This window comes from Anastrepha obliqua, chromosome 3, assembly GCF_027943255.1.
Source record: "Anastrepha obliqua isolate idAnaObli1 chromosome 3, idAnaObli1_1.0, whole genome shotgun sequence".
Classification (NCBI taxonomy): Eukaryota; Metazoa; Arthropoda; class Insecta; order Diptera; family Tephritidae; genus Anastrepha; species Anastrepha obliqua.
In genome coordinates this window covers 137,513,373-137,535,910 of record NC_072894.1, presented here as the reverse complement: position 1 = coordinate 137,535,910, position 22,538 = coordinate 137,513,373, and the positions used below count along the sequence as shown (strand labels likewise).

The 22,538-nt window shown below is 38.3% G+C and overlaps 1 protein-coding gene across 1 annotated transcript; it reads left to right on the top strand.

Moving 5' to 3' along the window:
- Nucleotides 1–613: 613 nt before the first annotated feature.
- Nucleotides 614–21,040, top strand: LOC129241562 (uncharacterized). Its single transcript, XM_054877959.1, has 3 exons — nt 614–1,698; nt 14,611–18,201; nt 19,923–21,040. The coding sequence occupies exons 1-3, from the start codon at nt 1,644–1,646 to the stop codon at nt 21,038–21,040; spliced, it is 4,764 nt and encodes a 1,587-aa protein (XP_054733934.1). The 5' UTR covers nt 614–1,643.
- The last annotated feature ends 1,498 nt before the right edge of the window (nt 21,041–22,538 follow it).

The following is a 22,538-nucleotide window of genomic DNA, read 5'->3' as shown; positions in this document are numbered from 1 at the left end:
TTACGTATAATTTCGATGGAGTTTTCTGTGATAACTGATTTTTGGCGGGCCGTATGTTCATTATCATTTATGTCCTCACAACCATCTCTGAAACGTGTAAACCACTCATGAACCTCTTTAAAACAAAATTTGTTATTAGCTCTTTGTTCGAAACTCACTTTTGTATTGATGACACAAACTTACTGACATTTTAGACACAATAACTTCGCTTCCACTGAACCGAATGTCACTAAGTTTTCACTGAAAGTTAGCTAGGGATATAGCTCCCAACGCGCTAACTCATTAAAAAGATGGCGCAATCGAAAACATTTTTATGATGTCAGTCTAGTTTATTTTGGACTTCACCTTGTATTCCGCTCTTGGTGATAAGAGAGAGTTTTTGTTCGCGGATTATTCCGTCTAATGATGCGTCACGGTAAAATAATTATAATTTAAACTGTTTTTAATTGGGAACTTGAAAATCTGCCGTGAATTAAAAAAAATTGAAATTAAAAAACAAAAATATTGATCGCGTTTGTTTGTCTTATTTTTCTTCTGAGAGATTTTAAACAAAATAATGTATTATTGTGTTTTTTTATGTTTTTGAAATTGTTTAAACAATTTACTGGTGATGTTTGATAGCTTTTATATTTTACCGCAAAGTGTTCCTATATAATATAATAATTCACTTAACTAAAAGCATGGGTATAATTTTTAAACATAGAACAAATTGATGAGAAAGCTTAGAGCACATTTCTTTAATTTATTTTTCTATGTCTTTTTTATTAAGCCATTTAATATCTATGAAACGTCCTCATTATGAATCTTGGCAACCACAACGTATTAGTTTTCTTGATATGAACAAAACGAATACAGTTTATTTCAGTTAAAATGTGGCTCTTCTATATTTATAATGAAATCGTTTTTGGCAATGATGTCTGGTAATCGTAAATTGGTTCTGAACAAAATATGGTGATTTTGCGTAAACTAAGTTACCTGTAGTTAAAAAATTAGCATAGTTTTTCAATTAAAACGCACGGTATTGGTCTAAAATACGCACAAATATGTACAATTACTTATATGCAAGTATGTTGTTTGAATATGGCGTGGGTTAATTGGTTGTGGTGTACTGTTTAAAAACGAACAAAAAATTTGAACAAAATTCCTTGTAATTGTTGTAAACTTTTTGTGTTATTGTATTGTAATTACATTTATTATAAAAAATATCTAACGAAATGTTGACTTGTAATTGTTGTATATTGGTTATCAAAATAACGTGGAATTTAAAATGCCTTTTTGTTTTTGTCTTGGCGTGCGATCACGTAATGTATGTATAGAATTGTTTTTCGGTAAATGTTTAAAAATATGGCATTTTGTAAAATTTGAAATGACTAAAAGGGCAGAAATATTAATAAAAGCTGTATAAGAATTAAATGGATATTTGAAAAAAAGAGGGGGAAAAATGGCTTCTACTCTGCATCGCATTTCTTCAATCAACACTGATCGACGACGGTATACCGTGGCAAGTGAGCCGTAAACGAATTTCGCAGAAATATTAAAAAGTTGAATTAAAATGTATTACTAAATACATTACCGTGCAAAAAATTAACAACATATATGTATTAGGGTGTTGGATCGATCTCATTATTTTGGTTCCTCATTGTATGCGAGCAGTTCACGACTTCGCATTGCATTGCACAACTATTCATCGTACGCATGGTAAATACTTAGACCTTAATTAATGTACTACTTATAAATACATACATACATATACTAGTATGTAAATTACATCACTACTATCTTTCACACACATTTGTTTATATACATACATACCATATTCTCAAAGCTTCTAATTGCAAATCAAATCAAATCGAATCAAAATGTATATGTACAATTAGTAGTGTGGCATGTTGCGATTGTGCATCTGGTGGATTCCAATGACTCCCTATAAAATATATTACTTATGGTGCCCTTTACGAAACGCTTTGAGAATGAAGCATTTACTTTGTACCTGTATGAAATACAAAATCGTTATTAAAACCTTATCGCATTGTTGCAATGTGACAAGGCTTAAAGTCGGAAAAAGTTCCTAGCATTGAGGTATTGGACAATAACAATACATTTAAATATTAAATATTGGTTTATGAAATATCTAGCTACTGTGGAAACTTACCTGTCAATTAGTCAGATTTATGGTTTTTTTCTATTGTATAACTACACAAATATAAACTCAATATAAACTGCTCAAGTTTTTAGTTGCATTAGCATGAAGTTGGACTTAAGTAGAAATACGGCGATACCTTTTTTTTCTACCCATACGCGTTGATGTTTACTAGGGTTTATTAATCGAGTTAGCAATAGATAGATGAAAAAGTGTAGGTATAGGCATATGCATATAAATACGTATAACAAAATATTTTGAATGATAAGAAGAAGCGTTTAAGCCATATTTGTCAGTTTGTCCGTCCGCGCAGACGTTAATTGAGATATCGCAACGAGATTTGTTAGCCTTGCCCAAAAGTAGGTTGGTATTGATGATTGATTCAATTTCGTAAATATCCAGTGCATACCGTAGCCTAACAAAATATCTGCAAACAGCACGTAAAGTGTACATAACACCTTTTTCTCAACTAACACACAACGGGTTGACTTTGGTTTAACGAAATTGAATCGATTATTAAAGAGCGTTAGAGAAATTGTTGAAAACGTTTCATCGAAAAACCCTAAAGAAAGCGATTTTTTGACAGATTTAGTTTATAAATGGTATGAAACGCACGGTATATTTTAAAATATTAGAAAAAATTTTTTAAATATATGCTTATTGGACTGATTTTTTAGCTAACTAACAATATATCTTTCATTACAGTACCTGCCATTTAGATTAAGGCTTTAGAAAAATACAAAAATTTTGTTAAAAAAAAATCCATACATTTTGCATATCCCAATTTATTTGCACAGAAAACTAGCCCATGCACTACACCAACAAAGAAAAATATTTCGCTCGTTTATTGAAGGATATAATATTAAAGAGTAAATTAAAAAGAGTATAATAAAGAATATTACTAAAGAATACAAATTTTATCTCAAACACTTAAAGTACAAAAAATGTTAATCTTATCTTTAAAATACCTCTCGAAAAGAATAGATGGATGAAAAATAAGTGGCAACTGAAATTTTTTTTACGAAATAAATTATTGTAAAACGTCACTGAAATAACAAATTTTATTAATGAAAATGAACAAATTAGGTTAAACATAAAAAATAAGAATTTTCGCGTACACTTCTGTTACGTGTTTGGCCGAACGCCTCCTCCTATGTGTGGCGTGCGTCGTAATGTTTTCCACAAATGGAGAGACCTACAGTTTTAAGTCGATTTCAAACGGCATATGTTTATTATGAGGAGCTTTTTCATGGCAGAAATTCACTCGGAGGTTTGTCATTGCCTGCCGTGGTGCGAACGCTCTTAGAAAACTTTCATTTTGCTGTTCCATGTACGAAGATTTGAACCTATCCACTCCCTAATGGAAGTCACGCACGCGGTCGCCAGATTTAAGAATAAATTTAGATATAGCCGGCTTGAGCGACTAGTTGCTACAACAACATCAACTAGCCATTTTAACATTAGCGTGTTGAAATAGTGTCGAAAGTCGTTTTAAACATTGAGGGCTATGCATCTGCTATGCAAACAGTTTATTCACATATGAAAGCGTATGTATAGCATAATTTTTCGACTTTTAAATTTATAAATATAGTCAAGACTTATTAAACGGTTAGTAGCAGTATTTGTTATCTAAATTTGCCATCTTTGTTTATAACACAGCTTTTGACATTTTACGGAGGAAAAGCAAAAACAAAATATGTACACTTCGCGTGTTATTTTTTGCTCTACTGCTAAACACCACCTACCTCTTCAATATGCCTTTATTGTAAGTCTAGCCACTTCAGCAGCATTCCTCAAAAATTTACGGAGAATATTCTATGCTGTTACAATAACAACAATCCGACGTAATGCATACAATGTGAGTTTATTGGCTCACTAAAGACATCTGGCAGAAAACTTCAGAACTTTTTACTTCACCTATTATTTTTGTGAGCATCGTCAATGTCTACATTTGCCTTGCGAAATGATTATTCATATATTGAAATATATTTCTAGACTGAAATACATATGTATTGCTTTTATCTTTTATCTTTTTGAATTTTTCTTTTTGATTTTCGCTGTAACCGCCTAAGCCATTTCTTTATGTATAAATATGGCAATAATTGTTATTAAAAGTGTTTCGCGTTTAGAAAATCAGAAATTTCTATAACAGTCGATCTTCATATGCTGCCTGCTCGATTGTGATTTAAATTTGCTTTATTCTATCAATCGCTGTCTCTCCAACGGCAACTTAAATTGATTTGGCACAAGATCACTAGACATTTTTTCATTTTTCATTGCAGTGAAAGAGCGAGATATTTTTTTTTTTTTTTTTTTTTTTTTGGCGGTGAGGTAGGGTTCAAAATGCCTTCGCACTTACAGTAACCGTCGTCTACTGCGTCGAATGGTGTAGCCACTAAAACAATCCCTCCCCATTCCTTCCCGGATGTTTCCTCTGCCCCGGGACTCTGGTAGTATTTCATCGTAGGCAGAGGAGATCCAAGTAGGCGTTCTGTTCAGAAAGAAGCCTTTTCTACTCCCCCTGCGTCCAGGGTCGCCAATTTTGGAGCCAGCATCACGCTATCGGCTCATCTTCTACTCAGGTAGGATGAATGTATGTATATTGATCATCTCCATCCATGTCAAATTTCTTGGCACGTAGGATGCGCTCCACGTACGTGTCAATAAATTGCCAGCTTTCTGCACTTTCGACCATTTTTTGGATGATGTTGTCTGCTTTTAAGGGGCCTAGCCTATCTTCTATTGCTTTGCGCTCTGATGTCCACCTCTCACATTTGAAAAATGTGTGATCAGCATCGTCAATGGGTGCATCTCCGTAGATGCATTCAGCAGTTTCTGCTTTCCCTATTTTGTTGAGGTATTTATAAAAGTACCCATGTCCAGATAGCATCTGGGTGATGTAATAGTTCACCTCACCGAATTTCCTGTCATACCATTTATCTATGTTTGGTATCAGTCTCTTTGTCCATTTTCCTTTCGCCTCTGACGCCCAGCGCTCTTGCCATATTTGGAGTGTGCGTGCTCGAGCTTGTTGCCTTCTGGTATTTGTGCGGTCGCATGTGTGGTCGTCTGTGTCATTTGTCTCGCTCTTTTTGAGGTCCCATAGTTCTTTTCGTTCCCTCGCTAGGAGATCTATGGGTATCGTACCGCTAATGATAAGTACTGCTGCTTCCGATACCGTGCGGTAAGCTGAGGCAACACGGAGGGCAGCAGTTCTTTGGGCCTTGGCAAGAATCTTCCGACGACATTCTGATTGGAGTGTGTCCGCCCATACTTCACAGCCGTATAGCAAGATGGATATCGTTGTGTCCATGAGCAGCTTCCGCCTGCTTGCGATGGGGCCTCCGATATTAGCCATTAATCGTGATAAGTTTGTGATTATTTTGGCAGATTTTTCAGCAGCGTGTTGGATTTGTGCTCAGTAAGTCAGCTTGTTGTCAAGTCTGATGCCCAGGTATTTCACCACTTTTGAAGTCCTTATATTCTCCGTGTAGACCGGCATTATTACTTCTAGAGGTATGCGCGCCCTCGTAAGTAGAATTAGTTCCGTCTTTTCCGGAGCCAAGCTAAGGTCGTGCGAGTCGAGCCATGTCTTGATTCTTATCAACGTCTGTGAGAGTTTCCGTCTTGCCGCGTCTAAATCGCGTGCGGTAATTACTGCTGCAACATCATCCGCATATCCTACTAGATAACACTCGTCGGGCATATCGATGTTGAAGATGCCGTCGTAGCTGACGTTCCAGAGATCAGGGCCTAAGATTGAACCTTGGGCCGCACCTGCAGTTAGCACTTTTGTCCGTTGTCCTCTACTTGTGTCATAAATGAGTACACGATCTTTGAGGTAGCTACGGATCATCTTCATCAGGTATTGAGGTATTTTGTAACGCTTCTCAAGTGCGTCAATCATATCCTCCCATCTTGCGCTGTTGAAGGCGTTTCTTACGTCAATCGTGGCTAAGAGCACGATCGGTCGGGAGAAGTGATTTCTGCTCCGTGCTTTTTCTACACTCTTCACTACATCCTCAATTGCTCCGGTTGTCGACCTGCGTTGCCTAAAACCGTGTTGCCTATCTGAGAGGCCACCCGATTTGCTTATCGCTGCTGCTATTCGTGGCTTCAGCAGTCTTTCTAACAGTTTCCCTGTCGTGTCGAGCATGCACAAGGGGCGGTACGCTGATGGGGCTTCCGTGTCTCCTTTACCTTTGCTTATGAGAACTAGCTTTTGCCTCTTCCAGATTTTTGGGAAGATTCCTTCACATAAGCAGGCATTATACATGTTTAGCAGTACTTGCGGACGTTCGTTTGCGATGACTTTCAGCACCTCCGATGGGATTCCGTCAGGACCTGGCGCTTTGTTATTTTTGAGGGTTGCTGCTGCTGCCTTCAATTCCTCTACCGTGAAATACGGTGGCAAGTCGTTTTTTTCTATGTATTCCCTATCTGCTCTGAGGTCGTGCGTAGGGAAGAGTGTATTCACTATGTTTTCCATAGTGGCTTCGCTAAGTTCAGGAGGGCGCTGCCTTGCCCCTAGCTTATTTAGCACAATTTTATATCCTAGTCCCCAGGGGTTTTGGTTTATATCGCGTCTTAGCTCCTCCCATTTTTCTTTCTTGCTCTTCTGGATGACCGTCTTTAAGATGCGTTTTGCATCTTTGTATTCGGCGTGTTCTTCTATGGCGAGACCTGTTCTACGTGCTCTTGTGTACTTCCTCCTTTTTTTGATGCATATTTGCCTCAGCCCGCAGATTTCATCTGTCCACCAGTACACGGACTTCTTCGGGTGTGCGCCTTTTATCCTGGGCATTGCTGCTGAGCACGCTTGCATTATCCTTCTCAGGGTTATCTGTATTTTTAGTCTGGCGCTATTTGGCTCTTCATGGTTTGACTCGTTTTCGTCAATTTTGGCGATGAGCTTTGGTCTATCGAGCTTTCTTGCGTTCCACTTTCGTGAGCTTTTGTTGTATTTCGTTGCGCTTGTATTTGTCTCTCCAACACAGTAGGTGATGTACTGGTGATCACTGCCATTGTAGTCCTCAAGAACTGTCCATTCACGTATATTACTAGCGTAACTCTCAGGCACTAGAGTTATGTCCGGTATTGTGCCTTCACAGCCAGGTCTTCGAAAGGTTGCTTTGTTGCCCACGTTTGCAACGACGAGCCCTAGTCTTGCGGCCATGTCTAATATTCGTTGGCCTCTCGAATTTGTTGTTCGACTACCCCATTCCATGGCCTTGGAGTTAAAGTCTCCGGCGATGATGAGATTTCCGCTTATTTGGCGAGCTAAATCTTCAATATTTTCCAATTTAGCTTGGAAACCCGCAATGGTATCACTTGGCGTAAGGTAGCAGCTTATGATTGTGAGGCGATGGCTCGCTATCCAGACGTATCCATTTCCTGCTCCGCTATTCGTCACATGGAGCTTGGAATTATCCTTACACCATATTGCTGCTGTAGAAGAGAGGTCTTCTATAAACCAGCCAGCACTTGGAGAGGCGTACTGTTCGCTTAGTACTGCTATGTCTACTTCATGTTCCAGCATGATTTGTGGTAGGAGTAAATCTGCGGTAGTGCATCTGTGCATGTTGCCTTGAAGAATTTTTATCATTTCGACATATTTTCACTGTATGCTAGGCATCTAGCTGACCCTAGAATGTGGTCAGTGTAGGCAAGACCTTTATCGCGGCATATACAACAGTCTGGTGGGTTGCTGCATTCCTTGATTTTGTGCCCTGGCTTCCCGCATCGTATACACAGGCCTTTACCTTTTCTATCAGGCCCCTTACACTCCCATTGTAAGTGTCCGGTTTCAAAGCATCGGTAGCATTTCTTTTTGTCAATGCAGAGCCTCATTTTGCAATTGATCCATCCGATCTTTATTCGTTCCTTCTGGAGAATTTTGCCCGCGTTTTCAGAGGTTAACGTCACGTACGCTCTTAGCTGTTCTCGGCTGTTTGGTGCTGATAGCTTAACCATGGTTTCCACATTGGTTTCGTCTAGTATTCGGTTTACTGCTGTTACAACTTCGTCTGCTGTAGTCAGCGAGTCTAGATCTCGTATTTCTATTGTTGATTTATTCTTCAACTCGTTCACGGAGGCTATGTCTCTCATCTTGCCCCTCAAAGTTTCATGGAATTCTGGGCCGGCTTTTGCGCCTTTGTCAAGTTCAAGGAGAAGCGCGCCCGTTTTCGTTTTCCTTATTGCTCGAACTTCCACCCGGTTTTCATCTGACTTAACATACTGCCGAAGGTTTTGCAAAACTTCAGCGTAGCTTCGTCCTTCTACTGGTTTGAAGAGTACCGCTTCTGACCGTCTTTTAATTTTCCTTTCGCCTTTTCTTGTCTGGGGTCTCTGCTTGGTTTTTGTTTCTACGTCTTGTTTCTTCGTCTTCTTTCTTGTCACGGTTTGCCACTCCGTCTTACCAGTCTCGCATACCTTTTTCTTCGCCCCTTGCTCTACCGGGCTGGATGCCCTCCGCTTTGATGATGCAGCAGTCGGGGTCATCAGGTCGCTTGTCGCAGTTTGTGCTTCTGGTGGTTTCGCCGCCCTTGATTTCTCGGCTTCTTCTTCCGCTTTTGTCCAATTTCGTCGTAGACTTTCGATAATGTCGAAGAGCTCGTCTAACTCGGATACTCCGGACTTTACATCGCTGCTTATATTTTTCTGTTTCTGCATTGCCAGCTTCATTTTCTTAAGAGTGAGGCGGCACTTCGCGAGAGCTTCTTCTTTACCTATCCTCATCTTCGCTATAAACTCCTGTTTCGGTGAGTTTTTTCCGGGATGTAGGCCTTGTTCACCTGTGGGAGTGTCAAGCGCTTGTCGTTCACTTGCTTCAGGTAAGGACGGTGTCAGAATGACGTCAGCCCTCTCGTTGGGTCTGCTTTTTTCCCCAAAAGTCCGTGGGGGCGAATGTTGGATCTTGCTTTTCCTTCGGAAAGCTTCCAAGCCTTCGTATCCAGGTGATCTACTTTGCTGTATTGACATCATTTGCTTAATTGTCTGTTGAGTTTTTGTATTCATCGTATTTGGGTCCCCGCTTCAAGCCGCTATCTCCGCTCGATGTACAGTTGCCGTGTTATCCCCGCGGTTATCTATGCTATGCAGGGAGGCCGCGCAAGGGTTGACGCAAAGCCTTATGAGCTGTTGCGTTCAGAGCCAGGATGACATAAGTCAGGAATTTCTCATCTGAGCCTGCACCGCCAACTTAATGGCGACGTAGCTTTGAACGTACTTGAAGACCCGCCACGGGTTTAACAGGACGGAGGCGGTCTGCAACATTAACCTGAGAGCCGTTTCTACAGGATTTCACTCCTGTGTACTAAGGTAACAGACTGTTGTATCCGTCAGCCCGAAGTGTTCTAATCCAATTCGTTTGTCAAAATCTATATCCGTTTCGTTGCCATTTCCGCTTGTTACATCACACTCCGTGTGTGATGGTGTGAATACAGCCGCTCCAACTAGGAGAACAGACGCTGACCAGAAAGCCGCTCACTGTGAGTCAGACGCTTCTGGGTTTTTGTATGTTCACCATGCCCACGCATGATGAAGGGGACGCATAGTTATTGAAGGGCGGTGTCTATTCGCCTTTGTCACTGAGACTTCATTGGACTAGCTAGCTTTTGTACCGCGCCCTCTGTTTCAGCCGCTCCCTGTCGGGGATTGCTTATTCGTTAAAAACTTATTCGCAACTACCCTGCTACTGCAGGCCTTCCGGCGATCCGCAACCTGCCGACCCCCCCGGTAGCTTAGAGCTCAGCTTAGCCGTCCGATCCCTAAGGAACGTAGACCTCCGGGAAAGAGCGAGATATTAATTAATAATAAATATTAATAATTGTGTGTATATGTATGTATGTTGCAATATATGTATTTAAGTTCAATTTACGAATAAGTTGCTTTCCCACTAATTTTTACATAATAACATTTTTTGTTACTCTTGTGAATACATACATACATGTACGTGTAATTATTTTTCATATAAAATTTAAATATTTTATGTAGCTTATAAATTGTTTCGTATTGTATTTTATTGACAATACACGAGAACTATCGATATCGATAACTATGATGTGACAGCTGAGTGTGGCACACTGATAATGAAACACAGTTGACATTTCTGTTCATTAAATTTTGGCAATTCATCATGAATCGTTTAACGCCAGAACAACGCTTCCAAATTGTGGAAATTTCTTTTGCAAAAATCTAAAAGTAAAACTGTTCGCGTAGTTCATAGAATACTGGCGCCACATCGGTCCTTATTTCTTTCGAAATGCGGAAGGAGCTGCCGTTAAGGTGAATGCGAGCGCTACTGCGTCATGCTAACTGAATTTTTGTTTCGAAAATTAATCAGCTAAACATCGATGACATTTGGTTCGAAAAAGAATGCGCAAAAAAATACCCGTTATGTATAGTGCACTAAATAATTAATGCAATAAGCGGATAGTTAAAACACTGAAAAACTTTAAACTGAGTGAAAATGAAACCCTTATTTTAAGTACCATTAAAAAAGTAGTGATAGTGCAGTTTAGTGGAAGTGCAAAATGCCCAACCCAGTAAAAATTGATAAGTATATCTGTGTACTTTTGACAGAACTACTTATGTGACCTTAAGAGGTTTTGCTTTGAGGTCAATAAATTCTGATTTGTCATAATTATTTGTAAATATTATTAAGCTTTTATTACAAAATTTTATTAGTTAGCTATAAATTACTATTGGTTAAATATTTAGAGAAAAGCAAGCATTTAATGCTCGGCAGAGAAAAGTGCTAAGTCGACTTAAGACGTTTTATCAAAAGTACACAGGAAATTCAAAAATAGTTTCCCTGCATATGGAAATAATTCATTGGTGAACCTTTTTCCATACATAAAAAAAAACTTAAGTAGGCCTTTTTGGGCATATACATAGAACTTTTTTTAATAAAACGGAAAAATAAGTGCCTTATATTGGCTGTATCAAATTGCCTTGCATTTGTTGCTTATAAATAATTTTTGGGCCCACGTTTTTCGAATCACGTCCTGTCAGTTGTTGTTGTAGCAGCAGTGGAATTTATTAGCTCTTTTTCCAGCATTCCAGTCTTATTTCGTTTGTTTCAACGCGCCTTTGTTTTCAAAGAAGTCAGCTCTAGTCATTTATTATCAGACGCCAGCGACTTGACGTCGCTCATAAAAAATAGTTGTCGAAATTAGTCAAATCCCATGTCCTAAGCGGCCAATTGATGGACTCCTTTCTTAAGTTCTTGCTAATAAAGCGATGTTTTTGTTGAGCTTTATGGCATGCCATACCAGCTTCATCCATTTTGCACGCAAAAGATTAATATTGACGTGGAGAACCCCAAAATGACGAATCATTTACATCGCCGAAAGTGGTAACGTTGGTGTCGAGAGTCTCGCGAGGGCCTCGAGAGTTATATGAGTATTGGTTGTTTCCCCAAGTACAACAATTTGGATTTAACTCACCCATCGAGTTAGCAACGAGCTATACCGCTAAATATGATTTCACAGTAAAAGTCGGGTTCAACTTCAGGTCGATCAAATGTTCAGCATGTTCACCGACAAACCCAACTATGGTTCCAATTCATACACAAGCGGGTTATTGCATGGCTCAAATCTTCTACGTAGGGGACGGGCAGAGAGAGGCCATGTTGTTGAGAACGATATCGAATAGTCAAATTCGTGTCCTCAGTCAAACTCACTTTACTTCACCAAACGCGGTATGAAATCGTATGGAATGACTGATAGATGTACCCAAGAGTGAAGAAAGGTTCAATGGATCCAGTGTATTACGTATAAGCTGAATTTTTAGTTCCGCTAGTGAAGTGCTTGGAACGTGTGCTAGGAAATATATTTTTACGATTTGTTGAACGATGGAATTTGCGTACTTTGACAGTTGGTCTGAAAATGGTCGCTTTTAAAAGTTCTATGTGCTCCAAAAACCTTGTTAGATTTTTTTTCTGAGAGGTTAGTTAAATAGGTTGTTTTTTAAGTTCCATAAATATGCATGCATGTGAATATAAATACCATATAAATACGAATTATTAAAAAATTAAGAATGCTCAAAAAATGCCCATTATCAAAATTATAGGTAAACGGAGGAAATTTCAAAACCTTCAATATTGGAAATTCAAATCTGTGTTAAGTAATTTTGTGCTCAAATTAGTGAACAAAGCCAAGTGACGCAGTAAGATAACAAAATAAGGTGTTACTCTCTGCAATTGATTTTCTTTTATTCCTATCGCATAGCTGGCATCAAGTTTACGTGATCAAAATACTAGATGCGCTACTCACGTTACAAACATATTTTCCCTCTATTTTAAAATGCTAAGCAGATATATTTAGTATTGAAAATACTTAAAGAAAGGGCCGATAGGGTCATTGTACTGCTGAATACAAATGATTGGAGTTGATTCTCAGAAAAGTGTGAAAATCTATGTGAACATGAGCACCTAGCTGATCAACCAGTGATTGAATTTCGTGCAGGAAGGTTTAAAAGTAAAAAGGCGGGCGTCCCATAAGTGAAAAATTGTATAGGAATTGAGCTAAGAAAGCCATTAAGCATGGCCGTGGAAATCTCTTATGCTGTCATATGCTTTGAGTTCATCAGCAGAATAGTCAACCAAAGTGCTACAAAAATGTTTTGATGACTACACTTTGGTGATCTTCTCGCCTGAACAGCAAGTGAACGGACCTAAATTTCATAGAAATGTTTTGTACTTCTTAAAAACAATTTGAAAGAAATATATTTTTGCTATTAACAAGATTTGTGTCAAGCCGTCCAGAAAACATAGTATTAAATATTCAATATCAGTCAGTCCTTAATAAGCAGTAATATCGAAAATACACATACTTTGCAAAAAAGGGAATGAAATTTAAAGAGCGTGAATACATGGCTTCGCTTGAGGCAGTTCTACCAGGACCCAACTCATGGTGAGCGTGATAGGCACGGCAGTTATTCTTATCTGAAACAAATAAACGAAGACTTTTTTCATGTGATATATAAATTATCTACATATTCATGTAGACGTTTTATTGAAAGAAAATTACGCAAATCCTAAAAACTTAAATTTATTTTAAATTTTAAATCCTATTTATTAAATTTTTTTTTTGCAAAAAAATTAATTGAGAATTAAAAAAAAAAATTAAATTGGTCTATCTTAAACTACTATGCTACGCAATTTAGAATATACCTACTTCAGAAAATAAGCTGATGACCCTTTTCGACAGCTAGTACATTTTAATTGTAATAAATTTTACTATTTTTAGTTAATATATATTACTAGTAAGTAAATAAATATTTAAGAACATATGTAGGAATTTTTAGGCTAATCAGTTGAAAACTGTTGTACCCAACGTTTTAAAAAATGTGGTATCTAGAAAAATGAAAAAAAAAAAAATATGTATATAAAAACTTCTGCAAATCAAATTACAAATGATTAATGATTTATTTTTATCCAACAACTAGATTATCCAAATGCTATGTGAAATTGCTCGCTGAGTCCAAAAACTCAGTTTTTTATAAAAATTAATTTTAAGTAAAAATGAAGCAGGATTGGAATAGAATATCACAAATTTAACTGCCTTTAATATAAAATATAGTATGAGGTGTTTTGATCGCTTAACGGGTTCTCCAGATATGATGTGCCTTTTTTCTTTATTCCAAAATCTTTATTTGGCGATGTCTCAAAAAATACATGCCAGAAAAAAAATTATGTGGATTTTCGGACGCAGCGGTCGATTTTACGTACATAGGAATTGGCTTGGTTTTTACGGAAATTTAGGTATTTTTATTAAAAATAACGTACGATATTCTTAAGAATAGGTACTTTAAAATTAAGTAATAGATATAAATCGACTTTTTGAAAATTTCAATGTGGTCGTTATGCCTTTTACCCCTTTATGGCTGTTGCTTTACACTTCTATAAAAAAGGCAATTAATTATTTACTATTAAAAGCTTTGTGATACAATGAAAGTGTGTCTATAATTTTGATCGTATATTAATTTGCAAATTTAAAATAAAAGGTTTTCTGTACTATTATTTTTTTTTTTTAATAAAATTTAAGCGCAAACCAAAAGAGGTTTATCATTTGCAAATATGTTACTGCTATACATATTTTTTAATGTTTTTATTTTAATTAAAATTAAAATCACTTTATCTAGTGCAATTATTTGTAGCTTAAGAAAAATCTTAATAATCCGTGCGTTTCGTATCCTATATTTTATAGCGTTTTTGAAGCAAATAAAATCCTCGATTGACAAAACCATTAGCTAGAATATTTAAAAATAAACACGAATTTTGCATTTCCTGTCCGACTAATAACTGTGCATATATATTTTGAGTATCAAATTTCACCTACTAACTTTAGTCACATCTCTTTGAATCTTTGAATTACCAAACTTACAATTTCTTCTATGGCCGAGAGACTATCAAAATACATTAATTATTTATATTATTATTCCATATATCCTCCCCCCTCATTTAGAGCATATCAACGCAATTGCAACGCTGTTTAGCAGTTATAAAATCACGAAACCTTCTCTAGTCAAAAGCGCCCCCGCCCACAATAGTAGCAGTAGCACTACCCTAGAAAACAGCAACACAGCAGAAAAGCCTACACATAATTCGCGCAAAAAATCTGCAATGTTGGAGCCACGTAAATGCGCCCCAATGTCATCACATTCTGTTTCTAGTTCACGTAACCATTCAATTTCACCGACCAGTCTGCGTGAAAATAGTCCGATTATCACAGACGCTGAAGTAGCAGCTGATCCTAAATTGAATATGAAATGTGCAGTCGTGTTGCGGGAAAATGAGGAAGTTCTTAAATATAAAAAACAAGAGATTGCCTTCATCAACGATTTGTTGGAGAAGCAGAGAGAAATGCAGCGACAACGCGCGCTGAAACGACAAGAACTTCAGAATATTTTAAAGAAAAAGTGTGATGAGGGTAAACGTTTGATGGCGGAAATTACGGAAATCAAAAGGCAGCGAGCTGAGGCGCAAGAGAAGAGTTTACTAGCACAGCAGAAACAACAACAATCAACTAATATTTCAAATCGTAAACGTGTGCTTGTGAGGGATAGAAAAATAAAACTTAAAGCGAAAACAACAACAACAACACGGTCTGCAACACCCACACGCACGGTGGCTGGGCAAGGTGATGCTAAGACGACTGAAAATGAAATAGATAAAAGCGTCGCCGAAGCAGTGCAAGCGGCGAAAGGGGACTCGTTGGAAGTAGCAGCTAATGCCAAGTCATTAATTGATGTTGCCGCGGCGATAACTGATATATCAGGCGAAAAATTGGTAACTACAACACAAATGCCACCAGAAATTGGAAATGACTTAGCCGAAGTAATACCGCAATCACCAAAAAAACGCGCTCAGTCACCCAGCAACGTATCGGAAATAGAATCGCCCACTGCTAGTAGCAGCATTAAAACGCAGGATATGGATATAGAGAGTAAAGCATTACAAAGTACTGGTGACTTTGCTGCGATTAACGTTGAGGAAGTTCCAAAAGCGAACCCCGTACCAATGAAAAAGTCGGCTAATAAAACAAGTTTGTCTGAAAAACCGAAATTACCCATAGTAAAAGGAAAGTTGACACCAGCAACGCATGCACGGTGTGTCAGATCAATGACACCCGTGCGAAGTGTGGTGGAAGCGCCTGCAACTAAAACTACAGTTTCGTCTACACAAACCCCCTCGGACATCGAACCGACTCGTCAAAATGCGCTACTGAAATCTTCACTTTCGTTTTCTTCGCTCAAATCCTCTAGAACGCATCTATTGCGAGCACCATCATTATCACCATCCATATTCATGCCCCGAAATCGTGTTGATGTGCGCCAGAGTATGAGAGATCATTCTAGCAATACAGATTTCACGTCAAGCACCAAGTCGTGGTTTCTACATGCATCAGCACGAACGTTTACCAAAACGCTAAAGGTGCGTCTGAAGCGTTTACAGCATTTAAATCTGAGATCTTCTCCGTCATATTCAGCCGAGAAGAATGACAATAATAAATCAGCAAGGCCAGCGTCAACCATACCTGTCTTCTCTAATAAAAGCGTTACAAATGTAGTACCACTGGAGGATGCCATTAAACGCATTGAAGAGCCAAAACTTTCGATTTTAGAACTTTCCCCTAGTAAAACTGAACGCGTTCAAAAGTTGAAGCAACGACTGAAATCGCAATTGCTAGAGATGGATGAAAAATACGGTGCCACTGTTACAAAGGTTATTGAAAATGTACTTATAAATGCATCTAGGGAAGAAACGCCGAATCCACCTACGTCAACGGCCGAGATACGTGCTAAGAAGGCGGTACGTCGCAAGGCACAACGGAAACAAACACAACATAGTAAAAAGTTAAAATTGTCAGGCAAGGCGACTAGCGAACATAAAGAAAGTAAGAGACAACTCGATATCACGAGTAGTAAATCCGATGATAAAAAGGCTAATGAAGACGCAGGCAAGACAGAAAATGGGGCGCAATGTGATAGCGATAGAATTGAACTCGATAATACAACAGCTAACAAAATGGCGGAAAATGAAAGCAAAAATACAGATATCAGTGCTAAACCATGTATTGCGCTAAACGAAAACACTGAGGAAGAGGATACAAACTGTCGACAAGAAAATTGTGCGAAGGAGCAGGAAGCTCCAGAGGAGCCAGCGAAGCAAGACCGGCATGAACTAGTTGATGAAGTAGCTATAAGTATTTGCAAAGAAACCAGTGCAGATGTTGCAATGGACATTGGTGATGATACCAATACAGTTGATCAGAAGCTCAGAAGTAAGCTCATTCACGATGGTACCACGACAGTTGATGAAAAGCTCAGAAATAAACTGGCGCACGGTGCGATAGTTACGCAAGTTGTGGACGTGACTCCTGGCAGACATGTAAAGGATAATCTGTTGGGTGAAATATTGATAGTCCAAGCTACATCCAAATCAGCAGTGTCGAATAACATTGAGGTGCCGAAAATCGAAAGTAAGACAAGTAATGCCCAAACAGTTGATGCAGATATTGCTTCAAGCGCTGAGAAGAGCGTTGAAGAGCTTGAAGAGCGTTGTTCTACACCACCTTCTCTAGACTTGTCATGTATAAAGCCAAGCTCGACACTGCCTGAGGATGCCATTAAACAAGCACCCACAGGAATATCCAATGAAATGGCTGCTGCTGATACGAGTCTTGCCATGCCAGCAAATACAACGGCAAAACCACAAACAACACCCAATTTAAAATCCAAAGAATTGCAAAATAAAAAAAAGGAATCTCTCATAGCGACAGGCGTAATATTGTCAAAGATATCGTCATGCGATTCAATTTCATCTAACCTCGAAATTGTTCCCGATCCACCGACTTCGATTGGTTTACAAAACGATTCGCATACGCGTTCGATAATGCCCATTGGTGACAACACAAGTGAAAATGCAAAGCCAACAGTAGCTGAAAATCATGAAAACCGTAACGAATTCGTCCGCTTGGAAGTTAGCACATCTTCCCTGTGTGGTGATGAAGAATCCAGTAGTGATTGTTTGTTGTCGCATTTATCAAAACAAGTACGAAAAATTTCTGATTTAGATAGTATTGTTGATGCAAGCACCGTGCATGTGATTAAGGATGCCACAATGACACTGATGAGTTTCGAAGCCACGCCAACGTTGCCAACTTACTTGCTCAATGGCGAAAGTCGCGATGTGCCCACGCCGCCTGCCATATCAACACCGGTGCCGACACCTCTACCCATTCTCACCACTGAGGTGATATCGGACACTGAGCAACAAAGGCATACAGCAACACCGACATCAGCATTGCTTGAATCAGCTAAAAGTGAATTGACACTAACGCCGGCGCAGGAACCTAAGGAAAACAAACCAGATCGATTGCAGAAGTCGGATTTCCAAACGAGTACAACCACCAGTTTAGAAAATGAACCCGAACAAGTGCCAGAAAAGAATATACCAACAGTCGCGCTACCCATGCTGGTTGAACAGGAACTAGAGAAGCTCACTGGAAAGCCACTACTTGAAAATACAATAAATTCAACGGCGCCGGGGAGTGGTAAGTTTTGTTATTTTACGACAGTTAAATTTATTTGTGAATTTATGATTTATCAAGAACGAGCTAGATATTCTAATATGAATATGAAAGCTCATTTTTGAGTTTAATTTTAAATCTCGCACAAGCGCTTTTAAAATAAATTCGTTTGGTTGCGATTCGTCTCTATCGTTAGTTTGCTATCATAAAAGGGATACACAAGTAAAAAAAGGTATCTAGGTAAATATAAGAGAAATGGCTATCAAGGAATGAGACTTAGGCTGCTGAAGAAGAAGTACTCATAGGCCAAACGCCAGTGGCTGCGAGCACGAAACGAATTCGTAAAGGAATCACCATATCCATAACCCCCGTTCATATTAGATTTGTTGTTTTTTGCTTCGTCGGGAAAAATGTTAAGTGTAGCAATATAGCAAGGCAGTGCATCGGCTTATTCCCGATTAGTTATCGAAAAGTTTTTAGTCCCTCAGTTTTTTCCTATGTTAGGCGAATCACCGTATTCGCTGGAATTTGTACCGTGCCTTATGGTAGTTTCCTAACGTGAAATCTGCAAGATCTGTAAGATTTCAAAACGAGACAAATAAAATAAGTAATTAGTAGGGATTAATAAAGAGTGATGAATTTAGAGGTATTGAATTTTAAATTGAAATAAACCAATGAAAATTCAAATTGATTGGGCAATCTTTATTGTTTTTGTGTATAACCATTCATTACATTTATTTTTCAAAGATAATCCCTTTCAAATCTTGACCGCAACTGCGCCGTAAATCGGTCATCCGCTGGAAGACATAGGTCGGTATCTCATGAACAACTTTTCCAATGTTGACTTTCAATACCTCAATCGAAGCTGGTTTATCCACAAAGCATTTAGGCCGTACATACCCCCACAAATAAAAGTCCAAAGGTGTGATATCACCCAATCTTGGTAGCCAATCCACTGGTTCGAGACGAGAGATAAATTGTTCACCGAGACGACGACGCAGTAAATCTATTGTTTCATGGGCTGTATGGCAAGTAGTGCCGTCTTGTAGGAAGAGATCGCGGGCTTCAATTTCCGGCATTAAAAAAGTCGTTTATCATGGCGTGATAGCGTTCGCCAATCACTGTTACATTGGCGCCAGCCTCGTCTTTGGAGAAATATGGAGCGATGATTCCTCTAGTCCATAGGACGCACCAAACGGTTATTTTCAATGGAAGTAATGGCTGTGCTTGAATGGCTTCGGGTTGCTCTTCAGCCAAAATACGGCAATTTTATCTTATTCACGTAGCCATTAAGCCTAAAATAGGTTTCTGAACACCATAAATTGGCCTGAGCGTGCGTTGAACACTTTTCACAGAACGTCGATTTTCGTAATACAATTATACAATTTGTAAACCTTGTTGAGAGGCGTAAGACTTTCCATGATGAGAAATCAATGAATACTGAAAAAATTATGTACTTTGTTTGACAATAGTCACGCGTGATTAGTTAAAAAAAAACCCTATTGGGAAATGTACCTCTAATCTGAAACAACTTCCGGGAAATGGCACGGCTGGGCACATGGATTTTTCGATACGGGCAATATTTCGGGAAGAAGAGTTTTGATCTTAACCGAGGGTTTGTCTTCAAATAGGTACACTCATCCCATAAGTACGGCCATTCCCGATGTATAATATATTTTTAAAATTTTTTTTCTACCAACGGAAACTATACTTTAACTAAAAAATTGTATTCCCATTACTCATAGCAATATCGACTTCCGATCATGAAGTATCTTCAACACAAGAGCTCGTCTACATACCATCTACAAAGCGTTCCAATTCGAATACCCTCAACAATTCATTAGATATGGCAACACCCACACTCGTCGAAGAGGCCACGATGGTTGTACAAAATAGTCAAATCGATACGACGCATCACTTACCAGAAAATTCATACTATATGCGCCGACGAGCACGCAAGTTTTCGGATGAATTCACACTACGCGAAAATAAGGGTGACAATACCGTCACAAAAGTGGCACTGAAACAACGACGTAAGACCTTCTCTTCCGAATCGAGTTTGCACGTACAATTTGCACCGAATACATTATTTACCACAAATGAAAATACCCTCATAAGTAGTAGAGCTACAACTAGCGCTTCAACTAGTAGCGGCTTGAAAAGTGGTGGGGGAGGTAGTGGTGGCAGCTCCCCATCTACCACCACTGAGCCAGTGACCAAACACACCCACCAAACACGACGCCGCAATCATATACAAAAGTCACGCAATAAGACACAATCCCCGTCAACTGGTCGTAGTCGAGGAGGTGGCGGTGTTAGTGAATTAAATAGTACTTTTGTATTTGGTTGCAGTCGGCTACAGACGTCTAAAAGTGATATGGCAGATTCGGAACGTTGTGTAGTGTTACCAGCGAGCGCTGTTGTGCCACCGGTTAACTTGGGCAACATTTCACGCGCCTATACAAAGAAAACTTTGTCACAAATTAAGGTGTTTGTGCCACCAGAAGGCGAAATGTGTTTAGAGAATGAGGGGTCCGAAAAGAGTGTAATTAAGAAAACATCAAAAATCTCTGGAACTGAAGCTACTACAACAAGTAGGCGTGGTCGACCACCGGGTTCTTTAAATAAAAATTCGAAGAAACCAAAGCTAAGTGAATCGGCTGAAAAAACAAAATCGAATAAAACTGCTGTAAATTCATCAAAAGGTAAGACGACAACGGCACGCAACACAAATAAGCGCTCCAATAAAAACGAACGTGAACAATTGGCGAATTCGGCAAAGCCACTACCAGCGCCTACTACTGCAAAAGCGCCAGCGCGTACGAAGAATGCGGATCGTTCGTCTAACCGCAGACGGAAATAACAGAATAAATCAAAGATGGTGTCGCTTTGGGAGTCTGATAGTAGCGAAAATGGCGCTGATTATGCTGTACAACGAAGTGCCACGTCACACTCCTGCCCATTACTGGCCGCTGGAAATGAACGTCTGCAAACATTGCGCCCACGTCCAACGGAACAACTAAAGCGAATGGTCGTGTCTGAAGAAATATTACAGACTGATGAAGAAAATGAGGAAGTCGAAAAAAATAAAAATCTCAAAATTGTTCAACTGACTGAAAATGTGGGTACGAAGTGGCAATTCAAAATGCAACCGATTGTTTTGGTACAACGCATTAGCTGAAGAAAGTGAAATTGAAAGGCAGTTAGTTGAATAATTAGTTAAGCCACGTTTGAGTTCAAGCTCGTAATGTAGAAGTTTATTTAGGACGTGTCTATCTCCAAAATGCTTTAGCGCGTACTTTTGTTTATATTTATTTAGTTATAAGTTGAAGAATGTAAAACCTACTGCCAAAAAAGAATAAACATACACACCTTAAATAATGCAACGGCCATACATATACATATATACACTTAAAATAAACGAGTACACATTAAAATTGGTAATTAAAGGAGAGAGGCAAATAAAGAAAATTCGAAAATTTGTAAAAATGTAAAAATTGCAATATGCAAAGCTGGCTAAATTTTCTCTGCAGATTATATGAAAATTTAATTGATTGTTCAAAACCAATTAATCGTGTATTGTTTATGGAGAATAAGAACTGTAGCGTTGTGCAGACACAAGACAATTCTATTTGTGCATGCGCAACGTAGTAGCGGAATTTTGAAAATATAATATATAAAGATTATTTTATTGATAGTTGAAGACTTTGAGCAAAGGTAAAAAAGAAAAAAATCTGTATCGCTTGAAAATGAACTGTGAAATAGTAAGAATTTTTGATAGAAATATTATAATAGCAGCACGCATTCATGGGCATTTGGGCAGTAGGGGCTATTGCAAGAATATGTCCAGACAGGCGAATGAAAGGTTTTATCTTGGAATGAGGGATGCCAGCGGGAAAATTTATTTTTGTTTTAGTTCGATTGAAAACTTTTGCAAATACGGTAATAATAGGTTCATATATTAGTAGATTATCTACTTTTTCAGGCTTAACTCCCAATCCGTAATTAAAATCGAAAGCTCGCTGCACTACAGCTGACCCTATATACAATTTATTTCTGTAATAAACAGGGCATGAGTACATTTCTACTTTATGTTTGCCTAGTAAGTGGGTAGACACTTCGAGTTGACATTCAGCTATGGAAGTAATTCTTTAATTTTAATTAACTTTTTTTTTATTTAAAAAGAAAAAAAAAAATCGAATAAAAATTTTTATAAATAAAAAATAATACTTAAAAATTAAAAAAAAGTTAAAAAATTACAAAAACTGGAATTTTTTTTTTTTAATTTTATTTGAATTTTTTAATGAATTTTGAATTTTTATTTGACTTTTTTTTAATTTGTAAATGTTTTCGTATTTTCT